The following is a 22,933-nucleotide window of genomic DNA, read 5'->3' on the forward strand; positions in this document are numbered from 1 at the left end:
ATCTATCTGGGATCCATCAGTCATTCACATGTATAAGTTTATCAGACCTTCTTCTGAGTTTCTAGACCTCTTCTCAGTCATATTGCCAAGATCCTGGCCTTGGCATGGTTATTTTCCCCATTATGAAGATACATTTTTAAATATATTTTTATATGTCGGTCATTCTAGTGTCCATCAGATTTTCCTCTTATTGCTCATTTTCTACAAAGAATAATTGTGTCCATTATTTCCATCTTTACGTAATCACTTCAGTTTTATCCCTATCAGCTGATGCTACTGTCCTTGTAGAGATACTTTTTTTTTTTGCAGAGATAATTTTTTTTTAAGTTATTTTATTTTATTTTATTTTTTATTTATTTATGATAGGCACACAGTGAGAGAGAGAGAGAGGCAGAGACATAGGCAGAGGGAGAAGCAGGCTCCATGCACCGGGAGCCTGACGTGGGATTCGATCCCGGGTCTCCAGGATCGCGCCCTGGGCCAAAGGCAGGCGCTAAACCGCTGCGCCACCCAGGGATCCCTGCAGAGATAATTCTTAATCTTTTGCCTAATTCCCCTTTTTTCCTTTAAAAATCTTTTTGATTTTGGTTTTGCTTTTTTTTTTCTTTTTAAGTAAGCTCTGCACAACATGGGACCTGAACTCACAAGTGAGTGTGTGCAGGAGTTGCACACTCCACTGACTGAGCCAGCTAGACTCCTGGTTTTTGCTCTTGTTTTTGAAGCAGTTTTAGTTTAGTTCTTATGGTGTTGGTTGGACTATTTCAGAGGACTTCTAATTTACCTCTTTGCTTCCAATTACTTTTAACTTTTTAATTTTTCCCCACAGTGGCAGTTAACCTTTCTAAAATATATTTGATTTGGTTCATTCCAGTCTTAAGATCTTGGACTCTGAGTACCTGTGTGCAATCCATATCAAAGTCTACAGCTTGTGAAGTTGCTCATAATTTTGGATCATGCCATTTACTTCTTAGTATCTATCTAAACTTTTTTTTCCCTTTTTTCTGTAAGAATGGGATACTTCTTTAACCTTGTAAGATTAGGTCAGATGTCACCTCTGAACCAATGTTTCCTAGTTCTCCCATTTAGATTTAATCACTGCCTCTTTTGGAGTGTTCCCAAATCACTCGCATTGACCTCTACCATACCTTATCACATATAATTTGTAGATGGAAATTAGGAGTGGTTAACACTTTAAGAGTTTGATTAAATTACATGATGCAAGATATGAGTTGTTCCCTCACCTTGAACTTAGATACGGATTGGTTCTAAGACATAAGGTAGATTAGATTATAGCCAAAGCAGTGATATTTACATATCAAAAGATAGAATAATTTTTAGATAGATTTTTGTCTAAGGAAAGAATGTGCCAATTGGAATGCAGTTTTATCAGTTGAAATTCTAGAAGCTCAAATAGCCAAAATTGAACATATTTATCCAGAACTATTTACCATTGAGAGTGTTTTATTTTATACTCCAGCTATTCTCTGTATTTCTTCAAACTTTAGCACTGCCTGCATAAGCCATCCCTCAATTCTACCTTTTGCTCTAAATCACTACTCACCTTGGGGTACCTGGGTAGCTCAGTTGGGTTAAGTGTCTGACTCTTGATTTTGGCTCAGGTCATGATCTCAGGGTCATGGAATTGCGGTTTCAAGCTCGGCGCAGAGTCTGCTTGGAATTCTTTCTCCTTCCCGTCTGCCCCTTCACCTGCTTGTGCTCTTGTGCTCTAAGTAAATAAATAAAATCTTAAAAAATAAAAATAAATTACTACTCACCAGGCAGCCTACTTAAAATTTGACCTCCAAAGGATCATTAAGACAGTAATTGAATATACCCTTAGTGAACTTGAATGTCTGATCCACTTGATAGTTTTATGTTTCACTGTAAATTAGTTGATAAAACTTTTACAACTTCATTATTGTCAGTTTTTCATGTAGATAGTACCAGCAAAGCATGTTTTCTTTGTGTTCTGAAAAACTGAGAATGTAGCCGAGTTGCTGTCCTTAGGAAACCTGCCTCAGGTTTGTTAGTCCACTTCAGTTTCCTTCAGTCTACAGATTTCCTGCCCAGGGGCTGTAGGATTCTATCAATAGGCTAAAACTTCCTGAAATAATCTTTGAGATATTCCTCATTTTTATTCTACATTTGTTTTCTTTCATGTTCAGTCACACTCAGTTAATCTGACTGGTTTCCTTCTGACCTACTTTTATCTTTTTTCCCGCCTAGTCTCAACTGCTTCTACCTTAGTCTTAGGTGTTCTCTTTAGTTGATTAATATATTGCTATATCTCATTTTTCTTATGTTACATGGATTATTTCATCCTTGTACCACTGTCTACTGAAAAGTTTTTCAACACCTCAGCTAAATGTGTCCTCTTGGTTATAATGATTCAACAGTGTAAAATTTTGTCTTCATCTTATTTCTCACAATTCTTTGACATATGATACTAAAGTTTGCTTTGATTGAGCTAGGATTTTCACTGTCTCATGGTTACTCTATGTTCCCATTTGTCATGTAGCCTGGAATGCCCTTCATCTCTGATTTCAGTTTCCATGTTAGGTTTTGTCTACTCTGTGAAACTTTCATATCCGGTTTTTTTCTATTTCTGTTTCTACATTTCTATAATGTTTGTTCATCATGCCATGCAATTTTATGCTGCAATATTGCTGTAGTATATTTGTTGTTACCTTATGATAATCTTGGATTTTAAGTTCTGATAAGACTGATTCGTTGGTAGTAATGCCCTTCATTCAGTCGTTCAACAAATATCAAGACCCGTATTATGTGCCTTGAACTATTCTAAATGTCATTGTGTCATTTGGGATATAACAGTCATTGAAATGCAAAATTCCTTTGCCAAGTTCCTGATAACAGCCAGCAAGATATTGGGTGTATGTTAGACAGCTTGTACTTGTAAATTAAATTTTTGTTTGCTTTTCTTATATGTAGATGTAAATAATTCTATAGTGACATGATTTGGACTTAACATGATTTTTAGCATTGTTTGAGTGAGATCCTAACTCATTTGTCACATGACATATAGTGATAATATAGTTCTTATCACCAAAGTAAGGGACATTATATCTATAGTACTGCTACTATCTTTTGTACAGTTCTTCCTCTCAAACCTGAGCTTAGCTGTCTTGGTACTGCTGGGTGATCCGTCATCTATTCTTTGCATGTTATTCAGAGTGATTTTTCTTAAATATTGCTCCAATGGTACTACTTTTCATAGTTTTCCCATAGCCTTCGGGTTAAATTCTAAACCCATTTCATTTTGAAGCAGGTATCACTGATGGTCACCAGACTGAGCCATTGGGTCTTGACTTAGGCTTTATGTTCCAAAGTGTCCTTTCACAGCTTTTCATCCTTAATCATTTTTTTTTCTCTCTCCTTTTGCTGTGTTTTCAAAATCTTCTGCCTGTCTTCTCATCACTTTGTATTGTGATGGTCCATTTACTTTCCTAGCTCCCTGACTGCTCATTGGTGACAGGGACTGTGTTATTTCTCCCTATTGCATGTGAGCGATCTAATGATCATCAGCACATGTATTTTGTTGGTTGCTCATTAAATATTAATCAAATGCACTGAATTTAGTGGAAAAAGTATTAGGTTGGAAATTACGGGTTTGGGTTTTGGTTAAGTCTATAACTTTGATCTTTGTTTGAACCCTGATTTCCTCATTTATAAATTATTTAGAGATGGTTTAAGTGCTCAAAGTGTGAATTCTAAGTTTTATATAAATCTAGGTTGAAATAAAATGTATACTTTTAAATTATTTGAACATCGTTAAGAAGTCTATCTCAACATGTCTAGTTATCACTAAAACATGTAAACATTCAAGAGACAAAAACCAGGAAGGTCATTGGGTAATGTGGGGAATTCCGATTGGATGAGGGGCCACCAAATGTGGACTGTCCACAGTGGATGGGGGCTGGCAGCACAAGAGCAATGGGTGGGACAGCAGAGCAGAGACTGCCTGCTGTGGTGAGGGGCCACATTTATAGGGTGGAGTAAGGAAGTAGGGGACAAAGGGAATTTTCCCCGTTTTTGGTAATCTTAGGAACTGTACTTGGCTGTAATTGGTCAGTTAAGGCTTGTGGTTATTTTGAGGTGGGTTGCTTGATGAGCCTTTTTGCATTCAGCTCATGGTCACTATGGGCCCTTTTGCCTTACTGTGGTTTCCATTGCTCAAGCCTGTTGCCTAAAAGCATCCTCTACAGGTAATATCCTTTTTCCTTTTTCTCCCTTCTACCTTCTTCAGGGATATTATACTTGAAATGCTTTGAGGTGGTCTGAGTCCCAAGTATATATGCAAATATGGCTTCTAATGGTGATCAGCCTGTGCTGTGTGTCAGCTGGAGGGCTAGTTTAATGAAACAACAAAATATCAACTCCACTGAGTCTGACACAGAATTCCAAGTTCAAATTTAAAATTGTAGCACTTTGGGACTCTTGGGTGGTTCAGTGGTTGAGCGCTTGCCTTCGGTCCAGGGCATGATCCTGGGGTCCTGGGATCAAGTCCCACATCAGATTCCTTGTGTGGAGCCTGCTTCTCCCTCTGCCTGTGTCTCTGCCTCTGTATCTCTCATGAATAAATAAAATCTTTTTAAAAAAATTGTAGCATTTATATTTAAATTTTAGGAGTTTTATTTTCAATATTGACAAGATAAAATATTAGTATCCGATATATTTTATTTCTTGGAGGATTGTTTAATCTTCCTTGGCAAGAACTTTTTTTAACCTACCCAGAAATAATTACTGACAAAGATCAAAAGGATTATTCTAGAGACTAACTTTGCCTTGCTCTTCATGGCCTCAGGTTAATAGATATGTAAAGGTTGAAACCTAAGTTGCCCTAGTGTTTTACCCTTCTTGGGTGCTTATGAGCTATTTCATAAGTGACTTTTCCCAGTTCTAGTTATCAAGAGAATCAGGGCCTAGGGTCAATGAATCTAGACAGAAATGATCTCTTTGGTCAAGTTATTGTTTTGATACATTAATAAAAGCATTAAAGCTACTTGGGTCAGTGATCCATATGGTTGTGTTTGAGTTTTCGGCCATGATGGGCTTTGTAGCCTCACTACACCTCTGCCCAGTTAAAAAGCTTTCTATTGTGAAATATATGGTTGTTCATGGTTAAATTTATTTAATCATTCTCTTTAATTAAAAATGAGAAATGTCCAGGAAATTTTATTTTTAAGTTAAACAGTTCAAAAATTCTGCTTTTGTATAAAAGTAGACATAGATGCTAAGTTGGGCAGTGAAGATAGGTTATTAGAATGGTTTGTTTTAAAGTTTCAAATTGTTGTGTCTCAGCAAATTGAATACTTTTTATATTTTAATATGTTAAGCCCTGCAATGTATGTTGTAATTGCATACTAGTAATATCTCAAAAGTCGATCTAAATTTAGTGTTTGTAGTTTATTAAATAGGTAATATATAATTCTGTAAAATGATTGCCATTTTGAAAGTCTATTTGATGGACTCTTTTCTCAATATGTATAAAAAGGGAAAACTTTGGTGAAATGGTTGCCACATAATTCTACCTCTCCAAAAGATTAGATACATTCTTGGAAAGACTTACTGACTTCTATTAGAGTTCTGTCAGAAGAGTTGCATAATTGTTTAGCACAGTGTGTAGGTGAGGTTTTGAGAAAATATTTCCAACTTTGTTTAAAAAGGTGGAAGTGGCATAATAAAGGAATAGTGTGAGATTACAGTTTTGCTTTGACCATTGTTTAGTCAGACATTAACCACTACATTGAGATTGGTGTTTGCCTTTCTTGGGGTTGTTCTCATTCATTCCTCCTTTGCCTCCATATTCGATAAGCCTCTGAATTTTGCAATAAGATCTTCAGAATGCTTTTCTCTCCTGAGTACCAAGGATATCACTGTAATTTAAAGTTTCCTTATTTCTGGTCTGAGTCATTACAGACACCTAATTGATATTCCTAATTTTAATCCAGTTTGCTGATTTTTGTTTTTTGCCTTCACGTGGTTTACATCTTTAGTATTGTCTATCAGTGATATCCCGCTTAGTGATTTGGAATAAGAGGAGAGAGTTGAGCAAAATATCTTCCCCAGTTCATCACATTTATTAGATATGACTAAGATACGACTTCTGCTATTTAGGAGCTTACACTCTAATAAATTGGTATATATGTTTGTGAAAGATTGTACTAGATGACCTTGAAGATTCTGTGACACTATCACTGCTTTAAAGACTAGTTTGAGATTCACTTTGTCCACAAAACTTTCCCTGCCTAAAAACTTATCTTCTGCTTTTAAGTCTATAATCTCAAATAGACCAACCTTCTGACATACTTGCTAATATATTTCTTGGCCTTGTTCTGCCTGAAAGAGTTCTTTGTAATGGCATTCATTGTATGGAGATTGCAGAACTTCTATCACAAACCACACAGAAAATAGGATAGTAAATTCAAGTGATAGGAAATGTGAAAGTAGAAAGGTAAAAATGTAACCTCTTTGATGTTAGGTGAATATAAAAGTGGTCTGAACCTTAACCCAATTGGTAGAATTTAAGGCACTAAAATATCCACAGTAAAACCAGAGTTAAGGCAGGTTTCAAAAGCATTTTAAAAGCAGTCCTGTTTAAGAGCCATTTTTACTTCCTTTTTTTGGAGATCTGTCATATTTTTTCCTCTTTTTTTAATTAGGCATTTGGTCTTTTAGTACAGTAGTTACCCACCCTCACCGCCCTCCCCTTTCCTGCCGTCTGTGGTTTCACTTTCCATGGTTTCAGTTACCCACGGTCAACCATGGTCTGGGAGCAGATGATTCTCCTTCTGATATATTATTAGAAGGTCAGTAGTAACCCCATAGTATGTCACAATGCCTTTGACATTCACCTCACTTCATCCAATCACATAGGCATTTTGTCATTCCACATCATCACAAGGATGTAAGTAAGATATCTTGTGGGAGAGAGACACTACATTCATGTAACATTTCTAATTCTATTTTGTTGTTGACAGCTGTTCATCTCTAACTGAACCAGAGTTATAAATTAAATTTTATTGTAGGTATGTATGTACAGGAAAAACATTGTATATATAAGATTTGATACTGTCCAAGGTTTCAGACCTTCACAGGGGGTCTTGGAATGTAGTTCCCACAGCATAGGGGATGGGTGGGAGGGCAAAGGGAGACTACTGTAGTTGATTTATAAGAACTCTATTTGTAATATAAGGAAATTATCCCTTTGTGATGTGAGTTACAAATACTCTTTCCCAGTTAGTCATTTGACATTATTTATATTGTCCTCTATTACAGAAATTTGATTTTTTTTAAATTAATGAAGTTTATTTTTTAGAGTAGTTTTAGATTCATAGCAAAATTAATAGGAAATACAGATCATTCCTGTATACCCTTTTCTTGCACATGTTCAGTCCCCTGTCCTTCCCCCCTTTATCACCAGTTCACTCTATAGTAGTACATTTGTTGCAGAGATAAACAATCAGTTGAACAGTTTGTTACAATGAAGTTTAATTTTTTCAACTTATTTTTTGGTCTTTTATCACTTAGGAGACTGTTGGTATTTTTTGTAAAGCTTCTCTGTTCTTAAAATTTAGAAAGTTTATAGAATTAAAATTTTTAAAAGGCTAACTTAATAAAATAACAGTGATAATAACAACAAATACTACTAATACATATTGAGCTTACTCTGTATCAGGTGTAATTCCTAACTATGTTATTAGGTTGAATTAGTAGCTTTATTTTATAGGAGATATAATAGAAATACAAAATGTTTAAATAACTTGTGCAAAGTCATGGAACTAGTTGATGGCTGATTCTGTCCTAGGCAGTTTGGGTCTAGAATCCATGCTTGTAAGCCTGTACGCTATACTGCTTCTTTTTAATCACACTTTTACATTTTTTCTGTTTTTATTTTGTTTTGTTTTGTTTTGGTATATTAGGTTTGAGGTAGGAATTCAACTTATTTTTGGACTGCTTGGATAGAGGGAGGAGCTAGCAAAGAGAAGTATGAAGAATTGATCATCATGGTGTGAGTAAAGTAAGGCATGTGGTAGAGCTTGTGGGATACTGCTGTGATTTAAGATAAGGAAAGATAATTTGGCAAGATGAAATGATCTTGGTGGTAGATGTTTCAGTGGAGTGGGCTGAAGCAGAAGTCAGATGGGTACAGTGTGAGAGTATAAGAACATAGAAATAGAGAAAAAGTTGCTATGAATATGAAGGAGGAGGGCTGTAGAATGAGGGAAAATTGTTATATTTCAGAAGGATGAGAGACCTTTACAGATGCTACAATGTAGGTAGGAAGGATTTAGATACAGAAGACATTAAAGAAGATATAGTAAATAAGGTAGTAGTTGAGGCTTTTAAAAAACAAAGAAGAGTTTGGGCTCTGAAGCACAGATGCGGTGATTTGTATAGAAGATGCTTCGTTATTTCTAGAGGATATTAGGAAAAGATGGGTGCAGATAGACATGATTGCAAGCTTGTTGGTAGCAAGTGAGAGTACCCATTTGATGGTGGTTCTTTTCTTTTTTTTGAAAATTTTATTTTTATTTATTTGAGAGAGTGAGAGAGCCAGAAAAAGCACAAGCAAGGGGAGGGACAGAAGGAGAGGGAGAAGCAGGCTCCTGGCTAAGCAGGGAGCCTCACATGGGGCTTGATATGGGGCTTGATCCCAGGACTGTGGGATCATGACCTGAGCCAAAGATAGATGCTTAACTGACTGAGCCACCCAGGCGTGCCCTTTTATTTTTTTTTTTTTAGATTGATTTATTTATTTTGGGGGGGAGGGGCAGAGGGAGAGAGAATTTCAGGCCAGCTCCCTGCAGAGCAGGGAGCCTGATGTGGGGCTCTGTCTCACAACCCTGAAATCATGACCTGGACTGAAATCAAGAGTCAGGCACTTAACCAACTGAGTCACCTGGGCGCCCTAATGGTGTTTATTTTCTTTATGAAGTAGAAGATGTTCTCTACTGAGTGGAAAGTTAGAAGTTTGAGGGAGGTTGGAGGTGTGAGGAGATGGAAGAAGGTTTTGAATTAGTTATCATAGAGAACAGGGAAGGATTAATGAGAGTAAAATAACGTTTTTGGATATTATTGAAGGCCTGTCCACTGGAAGTTGGTGATGACATCATGAATTAATTTTTTTTTTCTAGTGACTTTCAGGCCAGTTATCACAGTTTTAATATAGTTAATGCTTTTAAATCATTCACTTAATCATTTAATTATCAGTACCACCTTAGAAGTAAAAGCTAGGGCATACTCCTTTAAAGCTTGCCAAACTAGTATTTTAAGTGTATTGAATAGAGTAGTAAGTTTGGAGAAGGATGAAGAAATTGCTACTTTTCACTTCATTTTGATACCCTTAAATAATGGAGAAAGTTTCTTGGGAATTGATTTTAAATGTGCATGCTAACTCATTTAACTTTTATTAACATGGCTGTTACCCTTGGGTAACTTGTAGAGGATTATGAGATGAGATTAAATGTTTTAAGCTTAAACATGTGGTCTTGAATGCTTAAATGCCAGAATAATATGTATTTTAATAGTAAACTCATCTTTTTTAAGGTATAATTTTCAGAATGTATAGAAAATTTTCCACAGTGTCCTCAAATCTATATTCATTCATTGTTAAACTTGTTTGTTTTATACAGGGTGTGATAGGTATACAGCTGGTTGTTACCATGGTGATGGCCAGTGTCATGCAGAAGATTATACCTCACTATTCTCTTGCTCGATGGCTACTCTGTAATGGCAGGTAAGGCAAAGATAGGCTAATTGTGTCTGGCACTTACAAATCTCTATTTAGTTCAAATCTCTAGTTGATTGACTTCCCAGAAGTTAAGCATGAATTTGTTTTCTAAAAACATAACAAAAGAAGGTTATAAGAAAAATCTAGCTTCCTTATTTTTCTTACTTGAGATATTAGTAGTTTATTTTTTTAGTATAAAGGTAATTGGATCATGGTCAAGAATTCGGTCCTCCCCCTTTCCTGTCACCTTTTATCCATGGCCAATGAAAATACCAAATAACTTTACTATAGTTACCTTCTTAAAAGATTGGTTAACAAGGGGATGAGATTTTTTCTATTGTTGGAAAAAAATGACTGAGAGTATATGTCTCATTATTGGTGACTCAGTTGAGAGTTTGTTATGAGAATTAGGGGTTCTTTGTTTTACCGCAAAGAATTTTAAACTTCAACTTGAGAAGGAGGAGGCAAAGTTATTTTGTAAGATTTTAATTTTGTCTACTGCACTATAAGCTTACTACTATTCCCAGCCCTTCCACAAAGGAGCTAGGTTTTCTTGTTGATATTTGTACAATAAAATAATAAAATTGAAGGTAAACAAGTTGAATATAGGGTATATGAGACAAATGCAGGAAGATTGCATAAAGAAATAAATGCCAAAATCCTGTGCAATTATGAAAGGTAAGTTATAGATTTGGTATCATGACTAAAGTTTTACTCTAATTGTTCATCTCCAGTGAATAACCAAATTCTGTTTACTGATTTGTAGGTCCATTTTCTTTTGTTTAAAACTTTTGGAGTCAGAAAACAATGGATAGCTCTTATCCTCCTAATGATTTCATACACTGAAAGACAAATAATAAGTCTTTATTATTAGCTAAAGGCTATTCTATCCATAAAGCTTAAATTTCCTTTAGAATTTATTTTCTAGTTAAATATTCTTCTCTATGCTTCATGCTTTTTTCATATCATTTAAATATAGAAAAATATTATGACTGCTTAAAATTTGATCACTGATATACAACACACAGACACATATATGGAATATGTGAGAGAACAGCTATTTAAAAACATGTTTTATTAGCAAAGTAAATAATGACTATAAAGTTTTAGTGAAATTGAAAACCTCTATCAGTTATTTTTAAGAAAAATCAGTCATTTGCAACTAGTGTTTAACTGTGTAGTCTTATGCCCTATATAGTCTTGTTTACTTTTTTTGCTTATCAAAACCCTTTTCCATAGATCATGAAAGGATAAAAACCAGCTGGGCAAATTATCATACATTCTAAAAAAATGGAATCTGAAATTAATGAACTAGATTAAAAAATATGTTGAGGTAGCTTGTTTTCTACCGAGAATTCCATATTTATAGACTCTTTATGGTGAGTCTCCAGTGAGACTTTCAGATCTCTTTTTGGCTCTAAAGATCTTGGCAGTCTTGTTTCATTTTAGGGTACAAGCAATTTCCATGTTCTTACATAATATGCTTTCCATTGTTTCTATCAAACTTACATTCACCAGTAAAAACTAAAACTTCAGGGATTGAAAGCCTATTCTTTCCTCTTTGTTAATATTGGAATTATGTATTATAATTAATCTTTTACTTTTTTGACAAGACTGTTTCATAAATATACTACTAATTTGAGGGGGGAGTTCAGCCTTTAAAAGTAAACATGAAGTTGATAATATTTTGTGATCCTGATTGCTTTTGTAAACAGATTAACTTTAGTGTTAATTAATGCTGCCTCTAATTCCAAATCAGGTTCCAAGGATAGCAATCTGAATTTTCTAGTAATAGTTAAATCATTTAATTTCCTCTGTTATATTTTGTGTTTTTAAATTCATCAATTTCCTTTCTGTTATATTTTGTTTTGTGTCTTTCTTTAATGTTAATCCTGAGGTTTTTAGGTCATGAAGTCAGTGCTTAATTTTGTTGCCTAACAGTTGAATAGGATCGTTGATTTTATTCTCTTGGGATAATTATTATTTTATCATCCTTTTATGATATGAAATTATGATATGAGGTTAACTATTTTGATATTGATAAAATGTAAGATGTCTTCTAAATTGCTCACGTAAAAATATTGATCAGAAATGACAGTTTATATTTTAAACCATATGATGCTTTTGAGTTTAAAAAAGAGAAAGATCTGAGGGGCATTCTTTATCATCTGTAAAATGTTTAAAGGAATTTAAGAGGAGAGGCTCATGGTTTGGGAGTGACTATTGAATAGAACAATTCAAGTGAATAGATGTGTAGATACCATGATAGATTAGAAGAGAGACTTGTTTTTAGGTTCTGCATCTATCGTTCTAATATTTGTTCCCCTAATATCATATCTTCATATTGTAAATAAATATCCATATTTTTCTTAAAAGTTATGGCTTGTCTTTTTGTATCATATAAATTAATTTATGTCCATATTTCTCATCAGTCTGTGTCTTTTGGAATGGAAGGTTTAAAGTGCCATCAGATTTTATTATGTTTATTATAATAAGTAAGCCTGCCATTTACTTGAAGAAGTCATACCTTGAAGGAATAAACAGTTTTGCTTTTAAATTAGCAGCCATTTTATTTTTTTATTTTTTATTCTTAAAAAAGATTTTATTTGTTTATTCATGAGACACACAGAGAGGCAGAGAGGTAGGCAGAGGGAGAAGCAGGATGCATACAGGGAACCTGATGTGAAACTCGATCCCAGGACCCAAGGATCACGTCCTGGGTCTAAGGCAGGCTCTTAACCACTGAGCCACCCAGGCGTCCCAGCAGCCTTTTTAATATAAAAAAATTAACTAGTTTTCTAGATCTTGTTAAATAACATGTATTGCTGTTAGTGTTGTAGATCTCTAGTTTAACAGAAAAACCCACTAAAGTTGTTAGCCTGGTTGTTTTTTTTTTTTTCCTTAAGATAGATTTATTTATTTATTTATTTATTTATTTATTTATTTATTTATTTATTTATGATAGACACACACAGAGAGAGAGAGGCAGAGACACAGGCAGAGAGAGAAGCAGGCTCCATGCCGGGAACCCGATGCGGGACTCGATCCCCGGACTCCACGACCCCGCCCTGGGCCAAAGGGCAGGCCCCAAACCGCTTAGCCACCCAGGGATCCCCAGTTAGCCTGGTTTAATTCCATTAATATCGCCTTTACAATGTTATAAAACTTAATCCTGATAAAAATTTTTATTTCTGTTATCCCATTTGGATGTGTATACATTATGAACTAGGTAGAGAGAAGGTGTGTTTGGGGTATGTCATGGCCCCAGAAATCTCAGCGTCTAAACTTAGTTTCTTAATCCATTTCCTCAGGAAGGAATCAGGGTCAGATGGGAGAATCAGGAAGGGATTGGGCAGGTCTCCAGGTAGATTCTTCACAAAATGATATTTTAAGGATTAAGCTGACTTTCAAGTGGTAACTTAGGGAGTCTACGCTTCTTCCTATTTGTTGGGTGTCTTGTTCCTCCTCCTACCTTGGAATCTTCTGTTACAGATGCTGAGCCATTTGACAACTGAAGGAAGTAGGCTATGCATCTTTTAGGTGATTCAAGGGGACTTGCTTAGAAATAGTTGTATCAGCTCTGTCCACATTCCTTAGGTTGGGGCCCTGTGAGTTCAGACCAAAGTGCATGGGAACCTGGGAATGTGTTATGTTTCATTGTACCAAGGAAGTAAAAGCAAGATTGAGTATCTGGTCCTTTTCTGCTGTAGGTGATGTGTTTACACATGAGAAAATAGGTTTTAACTTTACTCACATTCACAGGCTGAAAAATGAAACCGATCTAGGCTTTTTATCCTAGAGTTTAGTTCAGAGCATAGTATTTATTTTATGTATGGCTGCTTATCAACTACAGACGTTGTCCTGGAATTGACATACTTGAACAGAGTTTGGAATTTGATGGTGGTGAGCTTTTCTATGATTACTGTGGCTTCTGTTGGCAGTATACAGAATAATCTATTTTAGATTTTTTTTCTACTTATTTTATGGTAGTGGTACTTAGCCTCATATAAACTATTTTTCAGGTTATATATTGTTAGTGTATGATTTCTTTTCACTTACTGTATTCTTCTGGCTTTTCTATGACTACATGGCCATCTTTTATTCTGAATTAAAAGACAACCTCAGCATTGATTTTGATTACCACAAACATGCTAAGTGTGAAGTAGAGTTTAAGAAGTATCATCTGTTGTTCAAATTATACGTCTCACGTCACTATTTGAAATTAAATTTATTCCACATTATTAAATTATAAATATTTTGTATTCCGTTCTTGCAGTTTTCTTTACTAGAAAAGATTTTTTTCTTCTCTAATGTTGTTCTCTTTTTTTACATGACTTTTTATGTAACTATCAAATTTTTTGGAAAGGATTCTGCTTTAACAAGAACTTAAGTAACAAAATCTCTTCTGCCTGTAACCTGTGAGCATGTATTATTAACCTTGAAAACTCAACTATGAAGAGTCTAGTGCTCTCAGACTGCTCAGTTCTTCCCTCTCTCCCCAAAAGGAGGAAAAATCATGGGAAGTTGGTTTCTCTGTGCCTTTAATATGAACTGCTTTCCGTAACATAAAGAACATTTCTAACAGTTACTTAGATCATCCAGAGGTGTTCTTTATCATGTCCAGTATACTACTGTATTGTAGCCAAAGTATTCTCTACTTTTTATTGTAATTAAAGTTCCTTTTTGTTTTGAAGTTTGCTTGGCCTCTCTTTACATGGAGGTAAGTGATAGGTTACATTCTTTGTACATTTGAATAGTGGGTTTTGCATGAGGAAGTAGGCTTTTTTTGCTTTATTTTTGTAATAGCTTCCTTGTTGATCTGCTTTCCATTTCCTTTATTGTTTAGCTCAAACCTAACACATTTTTTTCTACCCCTTTATTTCCTAAGGCTTTCACTTTGGTCTGCTACTTCCTATCATATGTCCCTCATTGAAAACATGTTACGGTTAGATTTATTCTGATTTTGTCTCATCCTATATTGGGTAAAGAGCGTGTAACAACACCTTCATATTCAGTTGCTTTAATTCTTTTTGCATGTTGCCTGATCCAAGTATCTGCAAGTTCCCTTTGGTAAGAGAAACCTACTATTCAAATGCACAGTAGGTGGGACCTAAGACCTAAGGGAAAGATTTAAATTGTCAGCTACCACCCTTATGGAATGCCTGAGTCCTTGCTCTCCTTGCCTTAGTGGTCTGAACTTCCAGTTCCAGAATGCGATGCTGTTCTATTAAAATTTCCAGTAAATAACAAGAGAATTGTATACGTATAGCGATATTTTAGCTATTTGTGCTAAAAGGTTTTCTAGGTTTTAAGTGGTATTTGTTTTTTCTTATTTTTCTTTTCACTTGTCAAAATTATTGAGATTTAGAATGAAGACTGAAAGTATCTTTAGTGATCTATGTTTTGAAATAGTTTTGTATGATTATTTATGTATTAAAACCTTTTTGCTCTCAGTACCAAGCTTTTCACTATTTGTTCATGTTTAGATTTCCATTTTAAATTTATGAAATTTTTACTTCTGAAAACTTTTAAAATGGTTTGCTTTAAATGACATTGCCATTTAATTTTATTTGAAAAGTCTAGATCAATACATTCTATATTTTCTATTACATGTTGTTTCAGTGCTATTGAACTTTAGTAAGAAAAGTTAATAGTCTGATAGTATTTATATAAGAGGTTTACATAAGAAAATTAATAAAAAATTATTTCAGTGATTTAGTGAAGTGGAACAGTAGGTTAACTTTATTATCTGAGACACTGCTGACAATTTGAATATAGGTGAAAAAAATGCCACTGAATAGCCAAGGTAAAGGTAATAAAATACCCTGAGATTAATGCCTTTAACTTAAATGCAAGAAGTTCAGTTTTTTAGTGAGATCTTATTAATACTTTTTATTTTTTAAAGTTTTTTCCTTGTTTCAAACACTATACATGCCTATGATATAGAAAAAGATAATAAATTGATAAGGAAAAATTAGAGGTAATGAACTGTATTCTCATCAGCTAAAGATAATCACTGTGTACATTTGTTGTACTTCCTTCTAATCTATTCATATTTTCCTGTCATGGTTGTGATGATATTGTATGTGCAATTTTATAACATTAATTCAAAACATTTTTTCTCTAATTGTATTTTTGTAACCATCCTTATTAACTGCTACATAGAATCTAAAGGTAATTAGCTTTTATGTCTGTCTTCCAAGCCCATATTAGAAAGGCATGGTGCAGCAATTACAAGCAGATTGCAAGTTATTTTGGTAAGATAGACATACCAACTAACAGCAAAAGAAAAAGCTAAAAACTGAGACATGAGCTTAAAGTGTATATTATGTGGGAACCACATGTATGGAATCCAATTGGGTATGAAGCACTGTTTGTTAAGGAAAACTATGCAACTCTGCTTCTAGGTTTTCTTTTGAACTTTCAGACCTTAGCTACTCCATGCTGCCTGGCGGTCTTTGTGTGCTCTACTTCTCAGGCAGCTTTCAACCTAAATCCTTTTTCCTCAAATACTAAGTAAGCTTGCCTGCATCAGCCTCAGCCTCAGGCTAAATTCTTGAAACCAGAGCCCAGCCCTTATTTTTTTCCCCACCAAACCCACAACCCTAGTTACATGATCAATCCCTCTTTATTTTTAAAAAAATGTTTATAAATTTTAATTTTGGCCTGAGATGGAGGCGTTCTGTTGGGGCCCAATTCCTGCATTTGTGTTCTACACCCCTTTCTCTCTAACTTTCACGTAGACTGCTCCTTTGGCCCTTTGATTTCTTGCTTGTCATTAATTGCTTCATTTCCATTAGATTATTCCTGTTAGCACATACACACATACGCACACTGTTTTGTTTTGTTTTAATGTTTTAAAGGTCTCCTATTGGGGCGCCTGGGTGGCTTAGTCAGTTAAGTGTCTGCCTTTGGCTCAGGTCATGATCCCAGAGTCCTGGGATCAAGCCCCACATTGTTTTAGGGCTCTCTATTCAAGGAGGAGCCTGCTTCTTCCTCTGCCACTCCCCCCTGCTTATGCTCTCTCACTCTCTCAAATAAAAAATAAATAAAATAAAATGAAATCTTTTATTAAAAATAACAGCAACAATAAATAGAGTCACAGCCCTTTCTCCCTTCTGCCTTAAAAAAACATGGCCCCTCCCATGACCATTTCTTAGTTTTGGTCTATTTCCCTGTTTTCCATTACAGCTGCATCTCTCACATGCATTGTCTTCATGAACTCTACTTTTTATTTCCTTATTAACTACTTAGCCTTCTACCATGTTTTATTTTCCCCTTAGGTGCTCTTATTGATTCCATAAATACCACAATTATGTAATGACTCCAGGTTACTTCTGAGCTTTAGATTCTTATGTATGGTATCCACTTGATGTTTTCACTTGATGTCTCATAGGCACTTAAAAACTTAGCATGTTTAAATTTTTGATTCTTCCTCTTCTGCTACATCTCAGAAAATGACCTATTGACTCAGTGTCCAAAATATATCTTCTTTCCTTGCCTGCTTCTAATTCACAGAGCAGCAAAAAAAAAAAAAAAAAAAGATGTTAAAAGGCAAAACGAGTTATTTTTGTCTCCTGCTTTGAGACCATTATTTTAGCTAAAATCTAAACCCCATACCATGATCCAAGAGGCTTTGCATGATCTGTTCTCTTTTTCTCTCTTTAGCCTCCCTCATACTTTTTTTTTTTTTTTTTTTTTTTTTTGCCTATGGTGCGACTGCCTTTTTGGCCTTTTGGTTACTGCCGTGTTCCGTGTTCTTTCATGCCTCTGTGCTTTTGGACATGCTCTTCTCTGCCTGAAATGCTGTTCCCTTCCATTCTTCTCATCCTTTAGGTTTCTGGGTAAATTCCTTATCAGAGGAGTTTTCCTAACCTACAACCTAAGGCTTGTCTCTCTCATTTTCATCATTTGTTTGGTTCTTTTGTGTAGTATCCAAATTGTGATTTTTTTGTTTTTTGGTCATTTTTTAATTGGTTAAATTCTGCCCCAGCTAGAATATAAGCATCAAGAAAGCAGGAACTTTGACTTTATTGTATGTGATATATCTCCATTGTCCATCAGAGTACTTGGCTATAGGGAGCTCTGTAAGTTCTGATGAATGAACAAGTGGATGGATAGGATAGTACAGGAGTAACAGACTAGAAGTGGCCCTAAGAGCACCCAGCATCCTTACATTCCAGCTTTGAACAATAATTATTACTGATGTAGATGACCTGAGTTGCCCAGTAAAAAGTATAGTAAGTGCAATCCATTTTAGAAAAATGGGTTCACAAAATGAGATTAAATAAGTTCGAGTTTATTTAAAAAGAAAATGGGTCCTAGAAAATGTAAGGATCGTAAAATATTTCATTATTATAGTGTTCTAAAAGTAACTTAAGTTTTCCTGTACTAAGAGTTCTTTCACTGATAATAGTGATTATTTCTCATAGCTAAATGACTGGTTTTAGTCTTTATAAGTGAGATATTACTTAAGTGTTCTTCTAAATGTTATGCACTCAATCCGCATCATTCATGGATTCTGTATTTGTGATTTGCGTACTTGCTGAAGTTCATTTGTAACCCCCAAATTCATACTTGTGGTGCTTCCAAGGTCATTCATAGATGTATCCAGAGTGGCAAAAAATTTTAGTGGCCCATTGCCCACATTCCCAGCTGATGCCTTGTTTCACCTTACATGTTGTAAATGAGTGTGCTTTTCATGGTCTATTTAGTATCATGTTGTTCACATTTTAGCTTTTTGTTGATTTCACTATTTAAAATGGCCTCCAAACATAGTGCTGAAGGGCTGGCTATCTAGTGTTTCTAAGCACAAGAAGGCTATGATGTGCCTTATGGAGAAAATTTGCTAGAAATATTCACAACTTAGGAAAATACTGTCCTTAATACTACAGTTATTAAGTAAACTTTGTTTAGGCATGAGTTATGGTGCTGTTGGCTGGGAATTAAATGTGAATGAATCAACAGTATATATTAAATAAGGTGTCTTTAAACATAAACACACATAAAACAAAGTTTTGTATTGATTGGTTGATGAAAATGTTGTGACCAGAGGCTCGCAGGAACCTAACCCTGTATTTCCCCTAGGAGCAATGTTCAGTGTTCGCGGCGACTTTATAGAACATAACTACCGCGAATAACAAGAATCGACTGTAAGTTAAAATTCTGGACTTAAATCGAAATTTCAGGAAGTCCCTCCTCACCCATGTTAATTATAGTTTAGAGACTTTTTGGTTGGGGTATATATTTTAAAACCTTTCAACTAAGAGGAAAACTGAATTCATTTTGGTTCAGTGATCCTTTTTGAGCACTTACTATATGCCAGTAACTGTACTAGTTTTGAAGTATACAAAAACAAGTCATAAAATCTTCACTCCAAGAATCTTTCAGTTAGGGGAGTATTTGATTTTAATCAAACTGGTCTGATACCAGCTGCAATTTAATTTTGACACTACCTGCAGTTAACGTAGACTCCATGGGTTAAAGACAAAAGTTCTAAGAATGCCTACGCTTCCAGATACTAGCTGCAAGTTCTTGGAATCCCTAGGCCACCCATACTTCTGAAAACTGACTACTGGCTACAAATTGGGGCGTTTCTATGACACCCCTCCTGTTCAATAGTTTGCTAGAACAACTAGGACTCAGGAAAGTGCTATACTTATGATTATAGTTTTATTATAAAGATGATACAGTAAGTGGTTTGGGAAGAACAGTTTCTGTGGCCTCTCTGTGGAGTTGGGGCCTGTCATCCTCTAAGTACATTAGTGTTTTGGCCAAGCAAGATGCTCCTCTGAGTTTCATTGTTCAGAGAGTTTATGGAGTTTCATTACATAGGTGTGATTTTAAATACGTGGACACATGATTGAACTTAATTTCTAGCCTCCATCTCCCTCCTGCAGATTGTATGTCTAAGAATCCCAATTCTAATCACATAGTTGATATTTCTGGTAATTAGCCACCATCCTGAAGTTACCTGAAGGTCCACCAGGAGTCCCCTAGTTAACATAACAAAGATACCCCCCCCCCCCCATCACTCAGGAAATTCCAAAGGCTTTTAAAGCTCTTTGTCCAGAACTGGGGACATGACCAGATACATTCTTTTTTATACCACAGCGCAAATTGCCTTATAAATAGTAAAAGGTAAATTAGAAGTTTGCCAGATAGGGTCATAGATGTTTATAAGCAGATAGAAGAATATATGCAGAAACATCAAGGGATGAATGAATTTATGGAATAAAATGTTTAGTTAGCTAGAATGTCATGTTCAACAGGGGAATTGTTGAAGGTGAGTCTGATAAAGTAGATAGTAGTCAGATCATGAAAATCTTTGGAAATAGGTCACAAATCCTATGCACATTTGGGCCTTACAGTTCGGATTTTAATGGAAAATTTCAAACAAAGAGTAAACATAACAATACAGTGAATATATGATGATTATAATGATCTCCTATGTACATATCACAGTTAACACCTGGTGGTCAGCTTGTTTCATCTGTGTTCCCCTTCATCTCTCCTACCCCCAACATACTATTTTGTAGCAAATATTATTTCATTCATAGATATTTTTGTGTATATCTTTAAAATATGTGAGCTTTTAAAAATAACTATAATCCTGTTTTTACAGCTAAGAGTTTAAGAGTTTTTAACAGTAATTTCCTAACATCATCAGATGCTCAGTCATTATTCAAATTGCCAGTTCTGCAGTGTTTTTTAAAAACAGCAAATCAGTTGCTAACATTTTTTAATTGAGATATTTTACTTTAAAAATTTAGATTTTTGTGATTGAAAAATTGGTAGGTTTAGCAATTTTAGGTGTATGTTTCTCCTTTATAAGAACAGAGCCTTGATCAAAGTCTTTGCCTAGCTGCCTACTCACTGCTTTACCTTGTGAAGACTCTTGGAAAGGAATTAAACAGGCATTTACCTTGATAGCATTTACATTATGGAAAGATAACTAGAGTTGGGATCAGAATGCATTTAGGAGAGTGTCCAGGAAAGACAAGGAGACCAGTTAGAGAGTGTTGGTAGTAGTCAGAGCTAGAGAGGCACATGTGCTGAACTCAGGTTCTTACAGGGGGCAGAGAAGTTTAGAATTTTAAGAGTTAAACAATAGAATTAATGACAAATATGTGGAGAGGACATACTGAAGATAAAACCTGAATATCAAATTTAGGTAGTTGGTAGATAGGAAATTCAGGTGAGACAGGAAATTGAGAATGAGCAAGGGAGTAGTGCTTGGGAGAGAATAAGTGATTCATTCAGGGTATTTTGATGGTGTGGTAAAGGTGAATACGTACACACAGTTGTTGGAGCCCTAACTTACATAAAGTTTGAGAATTCTCCAAGTAAATTAAAGGAGGGGAAGATAGGAAAGGTAAGCAAAGACTACTTGTAGTTTTGAGGACATTGAAAGGATGCTTTTTAAAACAACTATCCATTCTTTCTGTGTAAATGAAGGATAGGTGGAGAATTCTAATGTGCTCCTGCCAGCTTGCCTGCAGAGTCCATTTACTTTTAGTAGTACACCTATTAGCCTTAATATATAATAATAATTGTCAGTTATAAGAAATATATCTATAAACAGCATTGCAGGGTCTGGCATCTAGTAAGTGCTTGGTAAGTGCTGGATTTGAATTGAAACCCTTTTAAGGCGTAAGCAGTAGTATCTAATTCAGATTAGAGTTTTTCACCTGGGATTTCCCTTCAGTGTCTTCACAAATAGGAAAATCAATAAATATTTGTACAGTAAATGAATAATTCTGGTGATTTTAATTCCTTTATTTAAAAGGATTCTTTTTTTCTTAGTTTGAGATGGTATCAACATCCTACAGAAGAAGAATTAAGAATTCTTGCAGGGAAGCAGCAGAAAGGGAAAAGCAGAAAAGACAGGTAAGTTACATTGCTGAGCTTATAAAGTGTTAAGTGTTTGATACAATTTATGTAAAGATATTTTGTACTTTGGTTAAAGGAACATTTATTGCTAATGCTATGAGCATCGAAAAATTCAAGATTAAAACTCATGATCTAAGATAATTTTGAATTATGCTTTAAGAAAACCGAGTATGTAATAATTTAATATATGAGCACAGAAGTGATTGTTTTACTTAAGAATGGTTAATTATATTCTTGTGTTTAAATTATGAAAACAGTTTAGCCATCATACTAAAACTTGGTGGAGGTTGACTGGGGAGAAAACCAGAGCCTGTGTTTTGACCCTATAACTCTTTTACCTGTTGATTTGGGTTCTTTTCCAGGTTTTGCTGTTATTCAGTATTATGATTTTGGGCAAATTTGCCTGCTTTTGACCTCTTTTCTTCATTTTTCAAATAAAAAATGTAGGCAGTATAATTTCCTAGGTCCCATTCAGTTGCTGAATATTATATTGGCATTTTAAGTTATGAAGAAAACTTCCTGCTAATAAACTCCTTGAGTGGACCACAGCAGTGTTATCTGTGAAATGGAAGGACCAAACATAGTAATTTTGAAGGATCTTTCCAGCTTTAAAATTTTATATCTCTTCTTAAATTGAATTCTCAAGGAAAGTACATGATAATTAGCCTCTCTATATGGACCTTAGTGTCCTCAGTTGGGGAGGACTTCTTAGAACCTGAAAGTATGATTCTAATATATTACAAAATGTCAGTGACAACAAATTTATCACCAAATTTCTCATGTGTATCATAAAAATTATATTAACCTGGGCTAATGCATTTGTAGGTGCTAAAGTTTTTTTTTTAAACATTAATGATTATTTGTCATGAAATAGGAAATTCTAAAAAGACTTTTCTGATTTTGCTACCATTCTCTTTTACACTTATTGGTGCAAATATACCTTGAAGATCATTGGAATATTAAGTGTTAGCCCTCCTCTATATTATTTTAAAAAGGCTGTACATGTACAAAAAAGATACAAAAATGACACTGTTTTATTCCTGGTAGCAATAATTATTTTTTCATTTACTGACATGAATTAATATTTTTACTGAGGTTTTCCCAGAATAAATGAAAATTGTTTCTTGGTATTGTAATTACTGCTGTTGAAACTTAAATTTATTACTTTCTATGTATGCGTGATTGTCTTTAAAACTTAAATTTGGGAATGATACATGTGCACCTGAAGCATTCTTTTATTTTCCCCATTTGTGATTCAGTAAAAGCAACTCCAGATTCCTTTCACATGAC

General features: G+C 34.8%; 1 protein-coding gene across 15 annotated transcripts in view; it reads left to right on the forward strand.

Moving 5' to 3' along the window:
• TMEM161B (transmembrane protein 161B) overlaps positions 1-22,933 on the forward strand; it is a 71,064-nt gene that overhangs the window by 10,993 nt on the left and 37,138 nt on the right. For 5 of the 15 annotated variants that reach the window (XM_025438638.3, XM_025438630.3, XM_025438635.3 and 2 more), the window contains exons 2-3: positions 9,654-9,757; positions 21,557-21,640. In XM_025438638.3, coding sequence (XP_025294423.1) covers positions 9,684-9,757; positions 21,557-21,640 — 158 coding nt within the window. In that variant the 5' untranslated portion in view covers positions 9,654-9,683. Of the gene's footprint in view, positions 1-6,918; positions 7,047-7,940; positions 8,039-9,653; positions 9,758-18,838; positions 18,904-21,556; positions 21,641-22,933 lie in introns of those variants that run through there. The other 10 variants (XM_049108283.1, XM_049108282.1, XM_025438632.3 and 7 more) reach the window with 9 other exon arrangements.

This window comes from Canis lupus, chromosome 3 (assembly GCF_003254725.2).
Source record: "Canis lupus dingo isolate Sandy chromosome 3, ASM325472v2, whole genome shotgun sequence".
In the NCBI taxonomy this organism is placed as follows: domain Eukaryota; kingdom Metazoa; phylum Chordata; class Mammalia; order Carnivora; family Canidae; genus Canis; species Canis lupus.